This window comes from Sciurus vulgaris (assembly GCF_902686455.1).
Source record: "Sciurus vulgaris genome assembly, chromosome: 18".
NCBI classification, from domain to species: domain Eukaryota; kingdom Metazoa; phylum Chordata; class Mammalia; order Rodentia; family Sciuridae; genus Sciurus; species Sciurus vulgaris.
In genome coordinates, this window is record NC_136479.1 from 17600804 (window position 1) to 17620197 (window position 19394).

At 45.6% G+C, this 19394-nt stretch overlaps 1 protein-coding gene across 2 annotated transcripts in view; it reads left to right on the forward strand.

Annotated features, from left to right (window-relative positions):
- The first annotated feature begins 7198 nt into the window (after positions 1–7198).
- Positions 7199–19394, forward strand: part of PRKCB (protein kinase C beta) — a 306697-nt gene continuing 294501 nt past the window's right edge. Inside the window, exons 1-2 of one of the 2 annotated variants that reach the window (XM_079121179.1) lie at positions 7199–7598; positions 8592–8623. In XM_079121179.1, the coding sequence (XP_078977305.1) occupies positions 7426–7598; positions 8592–8623 (205 nt within the window). In that variant the 5' untranslated portion in view covers positions 7199–7425. The remainder of the gene's footprint in view (positions 7599–8591; positions 8624–19394) is intronic. The other variant, XM_079121181.1, reaches the window with a different exon arrangement.

Genomic DNA, 19394 nt, shown 5'->3' on the forward strand with positions numbered 1-19394 from the left:
TCCTCATGGTATTATCATCTTCATTTCAAACAAAAGGAAACAGAAGTTGAGAGAGTTTAAATAACTTGTCCAAAGTCACATGGTTGTGTCATACTTGCTAAGTAAAACCCCATCTCCTCTTTGAACACCACCACCACCAAAGATCACCATGTTGTCACACATGTGATCATTCCTTCTTAAGGCTGAACAACAGGCCAATGTATGGATAGACAACACCCCACACTTTGCTTATCCATTCATTCAGTGGGAATTTGGCTACTTCTGCATTTGAGTTTCTGTGAAAAATGCCACTATGAACATTGATACAAATACCCCTGCCAGACTTCTCCCCGTTTTTTCCCTTCCAACCTATTTGTGTCCGTGGATCTACAGTGAGTCTACCGTAGGCAGCGTAGTTGGAGCATGTGTTTTTTTTTTTTTTTTCTTTTAATCTATTCTGCTGGTTTCTTGTGTTTTGATTGAAAGATTTAATCCATTCATATTTCAAGTAATGACTGAAAAAAAATAATGATAGAGCTAGAGGGATTTGCTTATGTGCTACTTGTTTTCAGTTGCTTTACAATTTTCCCGCTCATTTTCTGCATATCTGGCTTCTTTTGTACTTAGCTGATTTTATTGTATTTTTTCAGAGCAAAATGTTTTAACTCCTTTCTCATTTTCTTTTGTGTATATTCGGTAATTATTTTCTTTGCGGTTACCATGGGTATGACATTTAACACCCTAAAGTTAGAAAATTCTGACTTGAATTTATACCAGCTTAACTTCAATGACATATAAAAATTGTTCCTATACACCCTACATCTTTCAGTTATTGATGTAAAAATTATATCTTGATAAATCGTGTGTTCCAAGAATAAGCTGATAATTTTTTTATCATGCCTTCATCTCTTGTAGAAATCATGTAGATTTCTTCAAATCATGTAGAAAACAGAAAGAGGGGTCTCTTTCTGGTTTCATGGAAATCCATTCGTGCATTTTCTCAGAAAACTGTATTAGGTTGCAGCCTAACTCTAGGTATGACAATATTAGCTTTTATAATTGCTTATGTATTTGATTGAAACCTTTATTTCATCATGTTGCTTCAAGTTATTATCCAGAGTCCTTTAACTTCAACTTTCTGAACTTCCTTTAGCATTTCTTGCAGGCCAGGTTTTGTGGTGAGAACTCCCTCAACTTTTGTTTTTTTGGAAAGGTCTTAACGTCTCTCACTTCTGAAGGGTACTTTAGGTACTTACAGTATTTTTGGGGGCGGGGTACTGGGTACTGACCTCAGAGGCACTGGGCCACTGATCCACATCCCCAGCCCTATTTTGCATTTTATTTAGAGACAGGGTCTCATTGAGTTGCTTAGCGCCTCGCTTTCGCTGAGACTGGCTTTGAACTCACCATCCTCCTGCCTCAGCCTCCCGAGCTGCTGGGATTACAGGCATGCGCCACCGCACCGGGTCACTTCTAGGATTTTTGAGTGACACTTTTTTCTTTTAACACTTTAAATGTATTAGCCCACTCCCTTCTGGCCTCCAAAGTTTCTGATGAGATATCTGCCAATAATCTCATCGCAGAACTCTTGATCTATCCATCTGTGATGGATTGCCTGTCTCTCTCACTGAGTCCACAATTCCTTGTTTTGTTTTTCAAAAGTTTGGTTGTAATGTGTCTTGGTGTGGAGTTGTGTGAGTTCACCCTGCTTGAAGTTTGTTGAGCTTCCTGAATGTTTATATCCATGTCTTTCATCAAACTTGGGAAGTTTCTGGCCATTATTTCTTCAAATAATCTCTCGATAATTCCTCTCTTTCAGAGGCTCCGTGCGTTATGTCGGTTTGCTTGATGTTGTCAGACAAGAGCTCCCTACATTTTTGTAGGTGTCTCAGCTCTGTTTACTTTTCTCCAGTCATTTTTCTTTCTGTTCCTCACACTCAATGATTTCAGTTGTCTTATATTCAGATTTGTGGATTCTTTCTACTGCCTAACATTTCTTCTAACATTTTCTGTTTCTTTATCTATATTTCCACATTTTTCTTGAATTCTTTCTTGATTTTTATCCTTGTCTTTCTTTAGTTACTTGGCAACTTTAAGACCACTGTTTTTAAAGTCACTGTCTAGTGGAATTGCTGTCAGATTATTCTCTGGAACAGTTTCTTTTGGTTTATTTTCCCTCTTTGAGTGGGCTATACTTTCCTGTTAGTTTTTAATTCTAATTAATAGTAGTTGTAGAGTGACCTTTGAACATTGTTCGACATTTTCAAGTTTCCTTTTAGGTCAAATGGGAACTGAGACATTCCATTAATTCATCAAAAATGTAGGGAACTCTTTCTGTGTGATCCCCAAATTCTTCCATATTCTTTCCATTGCAAAGGGGCGGTCTTTCCTTGAATACTGGCTCTGTGTCTTTTAGACCAATAGCATATGTCAGAAATGACATTATGCCAGTTTTTAGGTCAGAATTTAAGACATTGTAATCCTCTACTTTCTGTCCTGTTGGGTCCTGACTTTTGGAATCAGTCACCATGCTATGAGGAAGCTCAAGCAGCCAGAGGAGAGGCCCATAGAAAGAAGAACCAAGGCCCCTGGCCAAAGCCCTGGGTGAGTGCTCAATTGACAGCCAGCACAAATTTATTAGCCAAGTGAGTCAGAACCTTGGATGTGGATACTTCAGTCTCCTGTCAGGTTACCATTGAAATGCTTTTATTTGAAGAAATAAGGATAAAGTCCTAAAACTGTAAGAAACATGTAGCAGTGGTTTAGTTTATAAAACTTAGAAATAAGCTTCTTTAAAGAATATGAATCTACTGTAAATATAGCAGGTGATGACATTCCTTACGTGGACTAGTGATTCAAAACAAACATGCATTTAGTCAGTCAAGTAAGAAAGGATGGAGGAGGAGTGAGAGCAAGAACGGCCCTTTCCAGTGGGTAGGGGGCGGGAGCAGGGTCAGACCTCAGCAAAATGCTGAGACCAGTGGCCATGCGTCTGCCCCCTCCTCTGTCCGCACCCCTTCCTTTCTTTTCTTTGTTGATTCTTTTTAGTTATGCATGACAATAGGATTCATTTTAACGTAATTATAAAAGCATGGGATATAATTTGTTCTGATTTAGTCCTTCGTACTTCTCCCTCCCCTCTCTGCCTCCCCATTCATCTTTCCATTCTTCCTCTCTTCCCTCTACTCTACTGGTCTATCAGCTGTTTATTTAGAGTTTAAAAAAAGTTTAAAAAAACAAACTTTTCTTTTTTTAATTAGCATCTTGTGGATGTACACGATGGTGAGATTCACTGTCATATATTCATATATCTACATAGGAGAGGAGGTCAGATTCATTCCACCCTCTTTCCCTACCCCGTCCCTCCTCCCTTCCCTTCATTCCCCTTTGCCTACTGAATGGAGATGATCTTTGCCTTATTAATTCATTTTGAAATTAATTTGCTTCCTATTGAATCTAGTCTTTAGAACAGAGCTGTGTAGAGAAATATTAAGAGAGCCATGTAGATAATTTTACATTTTCTAGTAGCCACCTTAAAAAAAAAGTAAAACCAAATGAAGATAAAAATGATGCATTAAAATTTTACATCCTTTTCCATACGACACGCTTGGAGCTCAGGGTGACTACACAATTATATTTACATTCAATTCAGACTGGCCAGGTTTCAAATGCTGAATAGCCACAGGTGGCAAGTGACTGCTGCATTGGATTGTGTAGCCCTAAAATGCAAGGCCGGGAGGACAAATTACTGCATCCAGTGCTGTTGTAGAGAGAAAGAAAATGAGAGCCAGAGGGGGAGAGAGACTTCCAGGGTGTGCAACACAGTGGTTTGAATGTGTTGCTCACAGAGAGAGGCTCACAATCTACTTCCTGGAACTTATGAATGTTATCTTATTTGGAAAAAGATCTTTCTGGATATAACTCAGTTAAAGATCTTGCAATGAAGAGATCATCCCTGATTATCTGGGTGAGCCTTAAGTCCAATGGCCCATGTTTTGATAAGAGATAAACATGGGAGATTAGACACACAGAAGAAAAGACAAATGCACACAAGTGAAGGCGATTAAAAGACAGAGGAAGACGGGCGATGTGGCCACAGGCCAAGGACGCCAAGGAAGACTGATGTCCACCAGAAACTGGACAAGACAAGGGAGGATTCTCCTTTGTAGACTCCAGAGGGAGTGGGGCCTGGATAACACTTGATTTAGTTCTATCCTCTAGAACTATTAGCAGTACATTTTTTTCCTTCCTTCCTTCCTTCCTTCCTTCCTTCCTTCCTTCCTTCCTTCCTTCCTTCCTGTACTGGGGATTGAACCCAGGGACACTCAACCACTGAGCCACATCCCCATCCCCAATCCTTTTACATATTTTATTTAGAGACAGGGTCGTGCTAAGTTACTTGGGGCCTCACTAAGTTGTGGAGGCTGACTTTGAATTCTCCATCCTCCCGCTTTGGCCTCCTGAGCCACTGGGATTACAGGCGTGTGCCTCTGTGCCCAGCTGAGCAATTTATTTCTGCTATGTTCAGCCACTCAGTTCTGTGATAATTTTTTTGGAAGCCACAGGATATGAATATATGCAATCAGTATGAAGCTTAGACTAACAAACCAGACCTTGGACTTCATTTCTAGCCAGAGCAACCTGCCTCCTCATTGCTTCTGAAATCTCTCAGGTCAGTGTTTGCTCCTTCTTGAACAGAGTGGACCAGGTAGATGGGGGCTCTGGTAACCTGGAGGGCCCCTGATAAACATGTTCCTCTCCAGGTTCTTTGCATTTACCGTTTTCTGTCTAGAACATTCTACCCCCAAACAGGCCTTTGGTCCACCCCTCTGCTTTATTCAAGTCTTCGCTCTGATGTCCCTAATTATAAAATTTTTCCATGGCTACTATCATTCTTTGGTTTTTACAATGTTTTAACTTTCTTTACAGAATGAACCTCCTTAGCGCCCAGCATGGATTTGCTACTTGATTAGGTTATTTTGCACGTCACCTCCTCCCACCATTAGACCCTGACCTCCTCAAGGGCAAGAGCTTTGGCCTGGTTTATTTAATAGTTCCTCATTTAGTGAATGAACAAATGAATGAGCGAGTTCAGGAAGGCAAGCACCACTTATATCTTTTTCTTTTTCCTAGAGAAGTGAGAATTTGGATATTTACGTAAAATTTATTTAAATATCTAAACTTGTGAATTTGGAAAAAAAAAAATCACCGGACTCGTTAAAAAGGGTATCTAATGTCCGCAGCTTGAGATCCCTGACTTACAGGGATCTGGATCCAATGGGAACCTTATTCCCCACCCTCAGCTTAGGCCCCTCCAGGAACTGATGGCTTTTCACAACCCACCAGTCCCGGCATCCCTAGGCCCAGGCGCCATGAGGTTCTGTTTGTTGTTATAGACCAAAGTCATCCAGGGCACTTCGTTCAAAAGGCAGGATGTGGGCTGCGAGCTTCCAGATCATCGGTTCAAAGGAAATCTACTTTAGCAGCAATGTCTCTTGGGATGTTTCCCCAAGCCTCCCTGGGAGGTGGTGGGGCCTCTTAAAGGACTAATAATAGACAGGCACATCCAGTTTCCCAAACATGTCAACCTTAAAAGTGAGTGCTATTTTTTCCTGGTTACCTTTGAATTACTATGTAAGGGAAGGACATTCTATTATTATAGCCATGGTGCTCCACATGCTACCTAATAATGACTTACCACTCAGTTGCTTCCAGGCAAAATTGTCATAATGGGACCTAATTCCTATCACTACTCAGGTTTACCCCTTTGTCATCCAAGCGCTTTGTAGTTAGGAAAATCCAACACCATTCTGCAACCATGTGACGGTGGGTGTATATCTTAATCACGCCACGCACGCTGCACTATCCTTATCCATAATGAGACTTGCCAAATCTACATAGGGTTGTTGTTGGGACTAAATAAGACAGCACCAGCACCTGACACCCATCAAACACTTGAGGCTTATTGCCTTGGAACACCTATGGGGCATGGATAGGGATAAACAGGTGCTGTCTTTTAAGTTTTCATTCACTCATGTGTTCACCCACTCCTTCATATTTATTTGGCTCTTAGGTGTCAGACTCTGAGCTGAACACATGAGGGTGAGCAGCTCCCTCTATCACAGCATCTAGGTCAACTGAAGGAATTCGTTGTCCAATGCAGTGCTTCATTCCGAGTGTAGGGCATGATGGGGGTTGGAGTGATAAAGAGTAGGGTATGGACAGGGCCTTTAATAACTCCCAGTTGCACCTCTAGACAATTGCCACCCTCTTAGTTACGACCCTATCTTTCAGGATGCACCAAGCAGGGAGTCCAGTTGTTCATTGATGTGTCTTGAGCATCTCTCCAATGTTTGCCAATCTTTTCTCTTAGCAGGTAAAAGAAGGCCTCTGTCTTAGATGCTTTGGGCACATGAGAGTAACCGGAGAGGTCTTCATAATAACTCTTGTTACTCATATACAAATAGATCAAACCAGATAGACTTGTAAAAAAAAAATGGTGCACGAATATGATTAAAATTTGTAAAGCTGGGTCCCAAGTGAATTAAATTTGGGGAAACACTGAACTATTAAATTTCTTTATTAGCCCCATTTTACAGTTGAGGAAACGGAGTCTCTTTGTGGAAAGGAAGAACAGAAGATAGGGAGCTCTCTTCTAAATATTCCGGCAAGCAAACCCAAGAATCTTCTTTGTGGTGGAGTTAGGTATATATAAAACAAAGATCGCTCCTCCCCTACCTCTGCAGAACGTGTGGATGTATGTGTGTGTAAGGGTGTGGAGCCACAGGCCTTTCCGGATGAGTGACAGAGAGAGCCCATCCCTCCAGGAGACGCGTGCAGAATGACCAATGGGATGGATGGGTGGATGGGTACCAGCCTCTCCGCAGAGGCCAGGGTGGAATCTGCTGGGCCCTCGGCTCCCCTTCTCCCCATCCCAATCCCCCAAGGTCCTTCCGCTCTGGGTACTCCCTGGGGCGGAGGCACCGAGGTGCTCATCTCCTTAAAGCAAACCCGGACCGAAGACTGGGTAGGGGGCGAGGCTCGGATCTGACGAACACAGGCTGCGGTCCCAGCGCCGCAGCGTTGCGGCTAACACTTTGCTGCGAGGCCGGCAGCCGCGGGGGGTGCCAATATGTAAAGCAGCTGGAGGCGCTGGGCGGGGCCTGGGCGCGATGCAAATGAGGGAGGCGGAGCCTTCCCGTGGCTCCGCCTCCCTCCCCCGCAGCTGGGGCCAGCGGTGCCAAGCGCAGCTGGACCAGCGGCAGCAGCTGGGCGAGTGACAGCCCAGCTCCGCGCGCGGCCGCCGCCAGAGCCGGCGCAGGGGAAGCGCCCGCGGCCCCGGGCGGCAGCAGCGGCCGCCTCCTCCCGCGCCTTCCGGGCCCCGCAGCCCGCGGTCCCGCGGCCCCGGGGCCGGCACCTCTCGGGCTCCCGCTCCCCGCGCGCAAGATGGCTGACCCGGCTGCGGGGCCGCCGCCGAACGAGGGCGAGGAGAGCACCGTGCGCTTCGCCCGCAAAGGCGCCCTTCGGCAAAAGAACGTGCACGAGGTGAAGAACCACAAATTCACCGCCCGCTTCTTCAAGCAGCCCACCTTCTGCAGCCACTGCACCGACTTCATCTGGTGAGAGCGCGCCGGCGCAGGGCACCTTCCTGGGGCTCCCCGAGGGCAGTGCTGCACGCGGGGACCCCTCTCCGAGCCCCGGGCTCCCGAGGGAGAAGCCACGCCGGTACCCCTCATCCTCAGGCTCTCCCCTGGACCATTCTGCCCTGAACTCCCTGGTGGACTGTCCCGCAGGTGCCTTGTCCTCTGGTCTCAGACGGCCGGCCGGGAGGCACCTCTTGCCCTCTCTTACCCCCTGTCGCCTCCAGAGCATCTACGGGCAGCGTCACGGGAGCTTTTTCGCCACCTGGCTCGGAGCAGGGGGTGTCTGTCCCACCTCCGCAGGGCAGCCCCTCGGGTGCTCTCTGTCCTGGGGTTCCCTACCGCTCAGCTTTCTTCCGGGCTCGAGGCGCCCTAATCCCCACCCCTCCTTTCTCTATCTCCCTGCGGGCACGGGACATCCTTTCCTCCTGGGTGTCTCCGGAGCAGCGCCCTGTGTTATCTTTTATTGCGCCTCCCCGAGGGCCTGGGTTCCCTTTCTACTGATCAGTCCTACCCCCTCGCATCACTGCGGGGTGGGGGGGCTTTCTTCTCCTTGTCCCTCCAGGCATGGGTCGTCCTTTTCACTTTCCTAGTCCCCCAGGGGACGACTCCGCCGCTGCTCCGGGGGTCCCTTTCCTCCTTCCTCTGGATGGGTCTTTATTTCTTCTCTTTCCCCAGGGCACTCGGGACGTCTGTCTTCCGCCCCCACCCCAACGGAAATGCTCACCCCCACCCACGCCCCCATCCCGCCACCTGGTGGTCGCAGTCCCCTCTCTTCTGCCCGGGTGACGGGAGTTGTGGGTTACCGCCGAGTTCCCACCTACACCCACCTCCCCAAGGCGGAAGGTTGTTGGGCACCTGATTGTGACTGGGAGATTGCACCTGGCGTAGAGGGCAGGGGAAGAGGCAGACTGGGAGAACTAACCGGTGTCTGGGCCCCTCAGGCTGACATGCATCCTTCTGCTTTTGCAGGGGCTTCGGGAAGCAAGGATTCCAGTGTCAAGGTAGGCTCTGGGGCTCTGGGATGCCGTTTGTGGGAAGAGATGGTGAAAAAGACTTTGCGGAAGTGATTGAGTTAGTAGAACGCAAGGAATCCCTTCTGTCAGAGTGACCTCCCAGGCTAGGAATTCTTCACCATAAAAGGGTCCTTTTAGGGGATGTATGTGTATGGGACAGTGATGCTCCATCCAGGAAAGCCCGGTGGAGCTGGAGGCCCTACAAATCAAGGAAGTGCTTCCACCCCTTCTCCCTTCCCAGCAATGGAAGCGTGGAAAGGGGTCTCCTGAATCTGTCTTGGTGTTGCCCATCCTGCTTGGAGAGGACCCTTTCTTGCCCCTTTTGCTGCTCATTGCCCTTCCTCACCTCACAGTGAAGTTTTGCTGCTTTTCCTGCTTTGCAGAGGTCTCAGCAGGTGGCCACCTCCTCTGCAGATGGCCCATCCCCTTAACAGCAACTGTGGTATCCCCTGGGCCTCCTCCTCCTCTGAAAGAGGTGGTTCCAGATGGGGTGCCTCTCAGATCTGCATTTAAATGGTTCTTTCTATCTTCTGGGTAGAAACAGGAAAGACTCCAAGTGACTGGGTCCTTGAATCCAGTTTCTAGCGCGGCATGTCCAACCTATCTTGATCGGGTGTACAGTGACCTTGGGGGTCTCTGGGATTATAAATGGGCTCCCCAAAGCCATCTCCTCTAAGGATTTGTTTATCCCCTAGGATATCTTTAAATATTTTGTGAATTAGATGTTGGCATTTTAGAACTGAGAGGTTTCACATACATCTGAATTTCCAACTTCAACTTTGCTGAGAAATGGTCTCATTCTGATGTTAGAGCAATCATCTGGAACCAAGGGCAGCTGTTTTTGTAGACTGGGCACACATTCACCATTTTGTCTTGGTCCATTTCCACCCTGCCTGCTTTATCCACTTTTTTGGGCCCTGTAGGTCTTTGAATTGGAAACCTCTGGTCCGGAAAATTTGTTTGTGCCCCCTCCACCCCCACTTTTAGGCCAGCGCAGTTGAGTTTGGTGAAGAATGTCACATTTCTGCTATGTGACCCTCCTGGTGCTCTGGGTTCAGACCAGGAGAAGAAAGCACCTGAGTGATCAGGGTCTGAAATATGACTTAGCCCTGACCACGGTGTGCTGGTTGCCTCAACTCTCCTGGTGAGGGGAGGTGGCATTGTGAGTTGTGTGCAGGGCTAGCCTGGAGCATGGCACTGTTGTCCTCTGAGATGTTAGCTCTTTTCTGATATCTGGGGCAGGACAGACTCAACCAGGGAGACTTCTAGACCTTCCCTGCCTCTCTTACCAAGATTTGGAGCACCATCTCATGAAGCCACCAGAGGACTTCCCAAATCCCTTTAAATGGCAAACACTTGGGCCCAGGTGCAAACGACTTGAATTGCTTTCTAGAACTTTGTCTAACCCCCTCGAAGAAAATACCAATGGCACGTGGGTGCCCGGATGTGTCATTTCTTCTTTGAGATGGCCTTTCAATTCCACAAATGGGTTTCTGTCTTTGTCTCTTGCTGAGGTCAGGGGTGACTTTTAAACATTTTTGCTGCTGCTCTCCTGAGCTGCAAGCTCTGCCATTATTGATGGCTGGGAAAGTCACTTTGGAATGCGTGGGGATGGCACATCAGAAGCAGGAGATCCTTTTGTTCACAGCCTGGAAAATGATGGGAATTTTCTGATGTAATGAGAAAAAAACAAATTAAAATTTCTAATGAAGTATGGACACTTTAGAGATGCCTTTCTTTTTATTTATTTCTTTATTTTTGCAGCAGGGATTGAACCCAGGGGCACTTAACCACCGAACTACATCCTCAGCCCTTTTTATATTTTATTTTGAGACAGGGTCTTACTAAGTTGCTTAGGGCCTTGCTAAGATGCTGAGGCTGGCTTTGAACTCTCCATCCTCCTGTCTCAGCCTCCTGAGGGGTTAGAGGCATGCGCCACTGCAACTGGCCCACTTTTTTTTTTTTTTAAATCATCTTTCTTTCCCGTCATGCTGTGGGCATGTGCATAGGCTACCAGGTAAGTAAGTGTGGGGTTGAATCATGGCTTTGAGACTTATTAGCTTCTCTGTACTTCAGATTCCTTACCTGTGAAATGGGGCCAATGACAGGGCCTACCTTTAGAGTTGCTGAACAGCTCTAAGTAGTGGCATTATTTAAGATGTTCCAACCAGACTATGGTACAGAATGACCTCTCAGAAAACAATCAGCTGCTAAGATGGTCTCCAAACTAACCTCCGTGGTAGGGCAGCTGGTGCGTGAAAAGACTCTGTAGGGTTGCTTTGCTGTGGAACCGTCGGCTGGGTAAGAGTCCAAATTCAACTGTGAACATGTGGTCTTCCTGGGTTGCTGCTTTGACCATGTATTTCACTTGGGTTGGAGTGGGGAGGAGAAGAGAGTGGGTGGGACAGATTGGCAGCCCCTGAAATCGAGGTGCTTAGGATGAGGTACATCTAGGAAGGAGGGAAGTTTATCCCTGGTATTGAGCATTGCCTGGGATTAAAATCTGGAATCACAGAGGAGCACCTTCTTATCTGATTATTTTTGGTACCAGATATTTCCTCTTAAAGTGAATCTACTTAGAATGGGATCAACATTTTAATAGAAAATACATTAGGCTTTATTTTTTCACCTAAGTCAACAGTCCAGAGCCTAGGTCCTTCTGTTCCTTTGAACTTTCTACTCTATCATCCCTAGGGAGTGACAGTTATCTCGTGGCCCAAGAATGATGCTAGACTCTGCAGTCCTCACAGGCTTCTTTCAGCCAGTAGGAAGCAGGAGAAGACACACGCTCAGGGTCACTTGTGGAAGTTGTCTCCAGATACTTCTGCCTGTATCCTCTCGGCTAGAACTTGATCACATAGCCACACCTGCCGCAAGGGAGCCTGTGGGAAATTCAGGTGGCCACGTTCCCAGCGAACAGCTGGGGGAGGGAAGTTTCCATTTCAAAAGTAGACACGTGGAGAGGATAAACCCTCTGCCATTCTTGAGTAGGAGGTGTGTGGGATGATCACAATGCCAAGAGGCCATTGAGAACAGCCCCATGCCCCATTAGGCTGTCATGGAAATTGGGGATGTAGGTATGAGCTGGGAGTGAAAATACGGAAAGTTCATAAACCATGGGAAATTATGGATTTTTATGTGCTTAGGGGAGCTTAAGAATAGATTTTCTTGCTTTTGTGCTGCTAGAGGGCAAAACTCTTGAGTTGACTGCTACGTAATTTCTCCCTTTTTGTTTTCACTCTTTTTAATAAAACCACACTCGGTGAGGGTAGTTTAAGAATGCTTCTGGTGACAATCCTGAATTGCCCACATTCAGGATTAGAAGTGGGATCCCTTACACAAGCAGACTTCTCTCGGTGGCATTTTGCAGAAGAGCCTAGAACCTGCACTTGTGCTTTGATTATAATTGAGACAAGCCCTTGGGTGGAATTCCCCCCTCATCCCAAGAAGATTTTGCAGTTCGGCAGAGAAAATATTTATTTATTTATTTTATTTATTTATAAGAAAGTCACTTCAGTAGAAATAGGCAGTAAAATATAAAGATCCAAAATTCATAGCATGAGATTGGAATCCGGGGAAGTGGGCTCAAATTTCTGATCTGCCACCTACTCACTGTGTGACCCTGGGTAAATCGCCCACCTTGTTGTAGCTTTGGTCTCCTCATCTGTAAAATGGGGATAGTAATGCCTACTTTATAGGGTGTGGGGAGGAGGAATGAGGCCAGGCAGGAGAAATGTCCTCCGTAAGTATTAATGGCTTTAAGTGAGATGACCATTATTACTGAATAGTGATAGGAAACTGTGTCAAAGTGGGAAAGAGTTAATTCTGGAACTCACTAAATGACTGTGCCTGTTTTCATGTGCTTTGATGGGTTTTCTTATTAGGTATGTCTCTCCATAGGCTTTGAGGTACACCAGCGAGGACACAGTTCAGTGTCTGGACCTGGAGAGCTTGGCTTGGTTAGCATCATCTTTCTTTGTGAGAAAGATCTGAACTCATCATGGACTCTAGAAAAACCCCAGGGCACTCATTTTCTGACTATGAAGAGCTAAAACTGATGATTATGATTAGTAAGTCAGCTCTTCCCTTTCCTGTGTAGATTCAAAACATCTTTTCTAAGTTTCTAATTGAAATTATTGTAAACCCTAAAGTATTACATGAACCCAAACAGTTGTATTTGTTTTCACCAAATAACAACCCTTTAGAATGGAAGCTTATTTTAGTGTGTAGTTAGCATATATAGGTTAGAATTTTTAAAAAAATATAATCTAAGATGAATGAGAGTTGGGAGTGTAGCTCAGTGGTAGGGCATTTGCCTGGCATGTGTAAGGTCTTAGGTTCAATCCCTAACAACAACCACAACACACACACACACACACACACACACACACACGTAAAAAGTGAATCAAAGGTTAATTTTATTTTGGGTATAGTTTTCTCTATGAATTTATAATATAACACTGCGCATTTCAGGTTGAACTTTCTCAGTAAAATCCTAAAGAAGGCCATTAAAAAATTACTTAAGTCAGGCTACAAGTTGTTGGACACCTTCAATCCCAGAGGCCTGTGAGCCAGCTTCACCCACCTGTTGGCTTATTCTGAATGGGTCCTGGGGGTTTCGATGCAGATAAAAGACAGATAAGCCTTTTGATTGTGTTTGATAGTTTGGCTTGAAAAGAGCCACCTGAAGTGGGATTTCAGGCTCAGTGTCCCAATTGAAATAAGAATCTTTTGAGTGGGTTAACACTGGGTCTTAAACAGGGGGGCTGATTTGCTGGAGAGACAACAGAAAATTCATTTTGAGCTGTAGAGCACTCCAGGGAAGCCTGAAGCTTTGTCACTGAGCAACAGAATGCCTTTCTAAGTAAATATGGAAAATATGACCTTTGAAAATCTAGTTGATATGAAATACAGGTTCTTAGAAACTAATTAAAATATATTATTTCCAATACTAGTGATACTCCAGGTACTGCCCAGAACCAGCTGTGTCATGTTTATAATGTATCAAGGTCAATAAAGAAAAACATATAAGAGAAGGTAATTGGTCAAGAAATGAACTTGGGGTTTGGAAATGATTTGTGCACATTCTTGCTGTGCTCTACACTCTCTTTCTCTGTGTCTGTCTCTGTCCCTACCCATAGACTCACATACACACATGCATGCATGCACACATATGTAAATAGATCATTACATCATAATTCTGAAAATAGGCATCTCCTTTTGATACTTTTCAGCTGTTTATCTAAATTAAATTATGGAGTATAATTTTAAATCCATGATTTGGTCTTTTGATTCTGTAATCCAGTTAGTTCTTGGGTGCACAGGAGGATCCCCTGAAACGTGCATGAGCTCTGGATGATGTCTTCAAAGGCTTGAACCCTTATCATTTTTGGCACTTGGTATAATACCATGTGTTCTTTGGCTTCATTCATCTTATTTCTCCATTGAAATTGTATATTTCATAGATACGATGTCAGCCTTTTTATAGAGAATACAGCGTACAAAGTGTTTACATATGGCATTTTAAAGTGTGATGGCTCTTTGAAACTCTGGCAGGAAAGTTGTCTTTTCACCACATACATGCAGTTTCCCACTTACTCATCCTTCCATTTATTCATCCATCTATCCACCATCTACCCATCTATCCATCCATCTTTCCATCCATCCATCCATCCATCCATCCATCCATCCATCCATCCATCTTTCCATCCATGCATCCACCCATCCATCCATCTTTCTAAAAAGCATTCACCGATTAAGTTGTATGTGTCAGGAATTACTTTTTGATGTCAGGAAACGGTGGTGAAAGCTTTTAGGATGATCTCTACTGTCATGGAGCTTACAGTGTAGTGATGGAAGATGAGGTTTTCTACAAATCATTGCACCAAGATTTAATTTCACTTGTGTTAAGTATTTTGGAGGAAATTTATTAGGTGCTATGAGAATGTATAATGGGAGACCAACCTAGGTAATGACTGGAGGTGGAGCTGGGAAATTCTTTGGTCTGGGAATTAAAAAAAACAATATTCCAAGTTCTTATTCTCTGAGGTAAGTGGAAAAAGCCTGCATTATCAGAGTCTAGAGCTAAAAGTCTATACTGTGAAACTGCTCATATGCTGGATAAAGATGTGCAAGAGGCTTATCTTTGTGACATTCTGTGGAGGAGCTGAGCCTTTTCTTGTGCCGTGGCTGTAAGCAGAGTCCTGGGCAGCACTAGAGGGCTACTCACAATGGCTTTCCAGAGTGAGACACACACGGAACTTCATCTCTTCTTAGTTAGGAACTCAGATAATGAACTGACTTTCCTTTTTTTTTTTAAATTTTTTACTTCCAGGGCTTGCAGTTTGAGATGACTGTTCTAAAGCTGAAATATAAGACTGTTTCAGAGGTGAAAGAGCAAGTCTGAGCCAATAGTCAGAAAATAAATAGAAAGAAAGAGCAGAGCAGAGCAGAGTGGAGTGTCAGTTCCCAGGGGCCCAAGATGACTCGTGTTACTCCCAGATATGCCCCTCACCCTGGTTCTCTCCCTGGTGTCCTGTACATCATTCCTTTGACTTAGTGTTTTCCCTCATTTGAAGATAATTTGCAAGTGGTTTCTTGATATACGGCATTGAATCAAGTGTGGAGAACCATCCTTTGTCAATTGACCTTCCGTCTTCCTGATCGCATTAAGCAGGGAGTCTAGTTTGGTGTTGTTATGTCTTTAACGTCTCTCGAACACCAATCTGGGCACTTAGTAAATATTCATTGAGTTTTCTTTCTTTCTTTCTTTCTTTTTTATTGCAGAGGAACTATGGGGAATTGTGAGAGCATATAGAGACTTTCATTTGTCTCTGTGATCCAACTTATTTATTTTCTAATTTTACCCAGGTTTGAGCCTGGACCTCTTCCTCCTCATGGACTTGATTTTGTACTCACTCTTCCTCCTCATGGATGGGGAAGGAGCCTTTCAGTGTTCTTCTGGGAAATGCTTGTGTTGGAAGTGTGCTCAGTGTTCCAGAGAACTGGAAGGCACAGCGGCACAGGGTCTGGTAGTGATAGTGACCCTGATTCAGGAGTACACATCTTTTAATTACTGTGTCGTTGTCACCTTTAGTTGTTCTCTCCTGCTTGCTTGTGTCTCTTGGTATCTCCTTTCCTCTCAGCCCACAGGCAGAAAGTTGTCCTACTGAGTCACATGGGGAGCTCAATCCCAAGACCAAGAAGGTTCTGATCCTCCTTTAAATCGTGGCATCTGTTAAGTAGATGGAAGTTGCATTTGCCAAGTAGGAGATCCACAGCATTACTTATTCAGCAATGACCATGTTCTGTGGGGAATTCTAACCTTCTTTCCTGGTGCTATTGAGAACCTAGACTTTCTAGAAAGACCGTATAAAATTGGGCTTGAGAGTTCAGGCTCAAAAATCAACAGACCTGATTTTAAATCTTGATGCTATCTCTTCATCACTCTGTGACCTGGAGGCAGGTAAGACATGATCCTCCCTTTATCTGCCCACCCATTCATCCATCATCCATGCACCCACCTAGCTGATGTTCCATCCATCCATCCATCCATCCATCATCCATCCATCCATCTATCTGTCCATCCATCCATCCATCCATCCCTCTATCTGTTCATTCGATAAATATTTATCAAGTGCCTACGATAGATCAGGTACCATCCTGGGCATTGGAACAAGAACAGTGAATAAGACAGTGTGCCCACCTTCATGAGATTTACATCCTAGTAGAAGGAGGAGAGCAGTAAGCCCACAGCATAGGACAAATATGTGCTATGATGTCAGATGGCAGTGGAGACTTTGAAGAGGAATAAGACAATGGTGTTGCCCTTGAAGATTCATTCTCCTGGACTCTTGAAGGAAGAGCAGCACGTAGCCGGTCGGTTCTGACACATACCCAGAAGTGTTACACCACGGGTGTAAAAGCACTTTGGATGGCATCCCTACTCCTCTGGGAGGGGTGGAGAAGATTCCACAGAGAAGGTGATACTTGGGCACAGTCTTACCGTAGGAGTGGGAGTTCCCAGATTGACAAGGGGGTGGGGACAGGGGAGGGAGTTTTGGGCAGAGGATAGCACAAGTGGAGTCTTGCGGGAGAGAGAGTGGCACCTGCAGGAAGCAAGAAGAAGGGTGTGTGATGGAGGAGCTGGTGGGGGATGAACACCACGTCACAGGGTCTGGGCCTGAGGGAGCAGTGTCATGACAGGGGAGTGGAGATTGTCGTTGTTTGAAAGCGGGATGTGTTGCGGGGGTGAGTGAAATGGTTAAATACTTGAGACAGAGGAGCATGAGATGCATTTTGAAACAATAATTGACAGGACTCAGATCCTGAAATTCCAGGCTCCTGGGGTTGAAGGTCAGGTAGGAGAACCTGGAACGGCCCCTCAGGAACAGCGGGGAAGTGTTACCGGAACATCTTGGGGCTGTTGCTATTATTATTATTATTTTTTGCATCCTAAAGAGAGGCTTGACATTTCATGTCAGTCATGATGTCGATTTTCCTATTTTGGGGGGTGGTTACTAGGCTATTTCCATGTTTCTAACAATAGGGATCTCTCTTCCCTGCATCCTTAGGTGTGGAGGGCCGCAGAAATGAGTTGTCCTCTGAAAGGAATCCTCCCACTCTTCTCCCTCCTCTACTGCTGTCACTTCTCCACAGCACGTGGTCACAGGGCACAAGCTGTGCATGATGGTGATGGGTTTGTGCTTGGGAGACAGACAGGCTTCAGCTCAAGCTCCTCACCGTAAGACCTTGACCAAATGACTCAGACTTTGTGCTTTGGTTTCTCTGTAGGCAAAAGGAAATAAGAGCGTGGAGTTTATAGAGTGCATGTCAAGAGTTTCTTTAGCACCTTGCTTGACATACGGTAAGCATTTCGCAAACAGCAGCTATTTCTGTTCTTCTTGGACTGGGCACTGTCCTTGTCCTTTGTAGAGTTTATAATCTTATCTGGGGAAGCAGGATGGAAGCTCCTGAATCCAGGAGATGATGTAAGAATGGATGTGCCTACTGCGCTGTGGTCAGTAGCCTCAGCTGCTACTGAAGATGGATCTAGGAGAGAGATGCTGAGCTGGGGCCAGGAGGTGACTGGATGGGGGTGAGGGTAAGGCTTTCTGAGAAACTCTTTTCTAGCTTGCGATGCTTTAGTTTGTGGGAAACCTCAGAAAGTTGAATTGGAGTCTGTGATCACCCCACCTGCTGACCTCATTTTGAAAGGTATTGATAGCATTTCAACTTTGGATAGATTTCTGGCCGTGTCATTTTTTACATTCTAGTTCCTTCGCCCTTTGGGCGGAGTTTTTGTGTGCTCTCTTGAGTTGAAGAAGCTGGCAGAGAGCATGGCAGAAGCTGGAGGGCACGTCTGTTGCTTGTCTTGTTTTCACGGTGAGGGTGGCGATTTCTGTGGGTAGTCCTGTATTGAAGGTCCTGCTTCCTCTGTCATGGTGGAGACCACTCTTTGGAATTCAGGCAGTCATGCAAATGAGAATTTTGTTGTTTGTCCAGTTTTTTTTTTTTTTAATTTGTGGATAGTTTTTCTTGGGGGCAATAGTTATCTGGATGAATTGAATGTCGGATCTCATGCCTAGGGGCTTTGATAATTCTCTCTGGGCCAAATAGTACTCTTAGGGAAGCAGGATTGGCACAGAGTGGTGAGGGGCCTGTTTTCGTGGCAGCTGGACATCTGTTCCTTGGTGGTCAGCTTCCCATTCTCTCCAGGATTAAGACCCAGACTTTGGTCTGGAACCTTCCCATCTCTTTTTGTCCTCTCCAGCTGACGATCCAACTGGTTTTCTGCAGTCATAACACAGCCTTGCCCACTGCAGGACTTTTGCATGTGCTCTTTCTTCAGCTTGAATTCCTCCCTCTCTTCCTCCTCTTCCTCTGCTCACCTCCTGCTCATCCATGAATGCAGATGTCTCCCTTGGAGAAGTATCCCTTGACCTTCCAAATCGGGTTCCCCTGGTGCACTCTCATAGCCCCTTCTCATTTACATTTTCAAAAAGGAGAAAAGAGAGAAAAAAAAATATACACTATAACAGCCATATAATATTCAAACCTCCCAGTCTTCAATCGCCTGATACATGAGAGGTACCTGACAATGAGCTTCCAGTCTTCAGCAGGCGTCTCGGGATGGAATTTGCCCCACCTAAAGATGGCAGCTTCTGCTTCCAGGATAATCCAAGGTGGCTGCACTGACTTCCAAATGTGTTGGCAAATGGGGAGCTGCAGCTTGGGGCGTGAGCAGAATTGGCCAGGGGTCCTGGAGGTGGGGTACATTTGGTCAGGCAAGGGTCCTGGAGGCGGGGTGTGGTCGGTCAGGCTGAGGGGTCCTGGAGATGGGGTTTGGTCAGTCCGGTCAGGAGTCCTGTAGGTCCTGACTGTTGTCTCAAAATGGCAGCAGCCATGTGTAACCAAACTTGTGGGTTCTGAGACAGTAGCCTCTTGGCAACAGCAGGCAGCTGGCAATCTGCTGGTGGTCTGCGGTTGGTCTGTAGGCTACTAGTGGACGATCTGCAGGTGGACCTTGGGTGTTGGGTATGAGTAGGTGAAAGGCAGGTGATGGGCAGGCAAGAGGCAGGCAAACGGGCAAATGGCGGATGATAGGCGGCAGTCAGTGAGCGATCTGCACTCAAAAAGTAGCTGATATGCTGGCTCCATTTACATTTTCTAAGTATGTATTTATGTGTTTTGTTCATTTGACAGATGTCTTCCTCACCAGAGTGTAAATTGCGTGAGAGTCGGGACCACATCCGTCTCA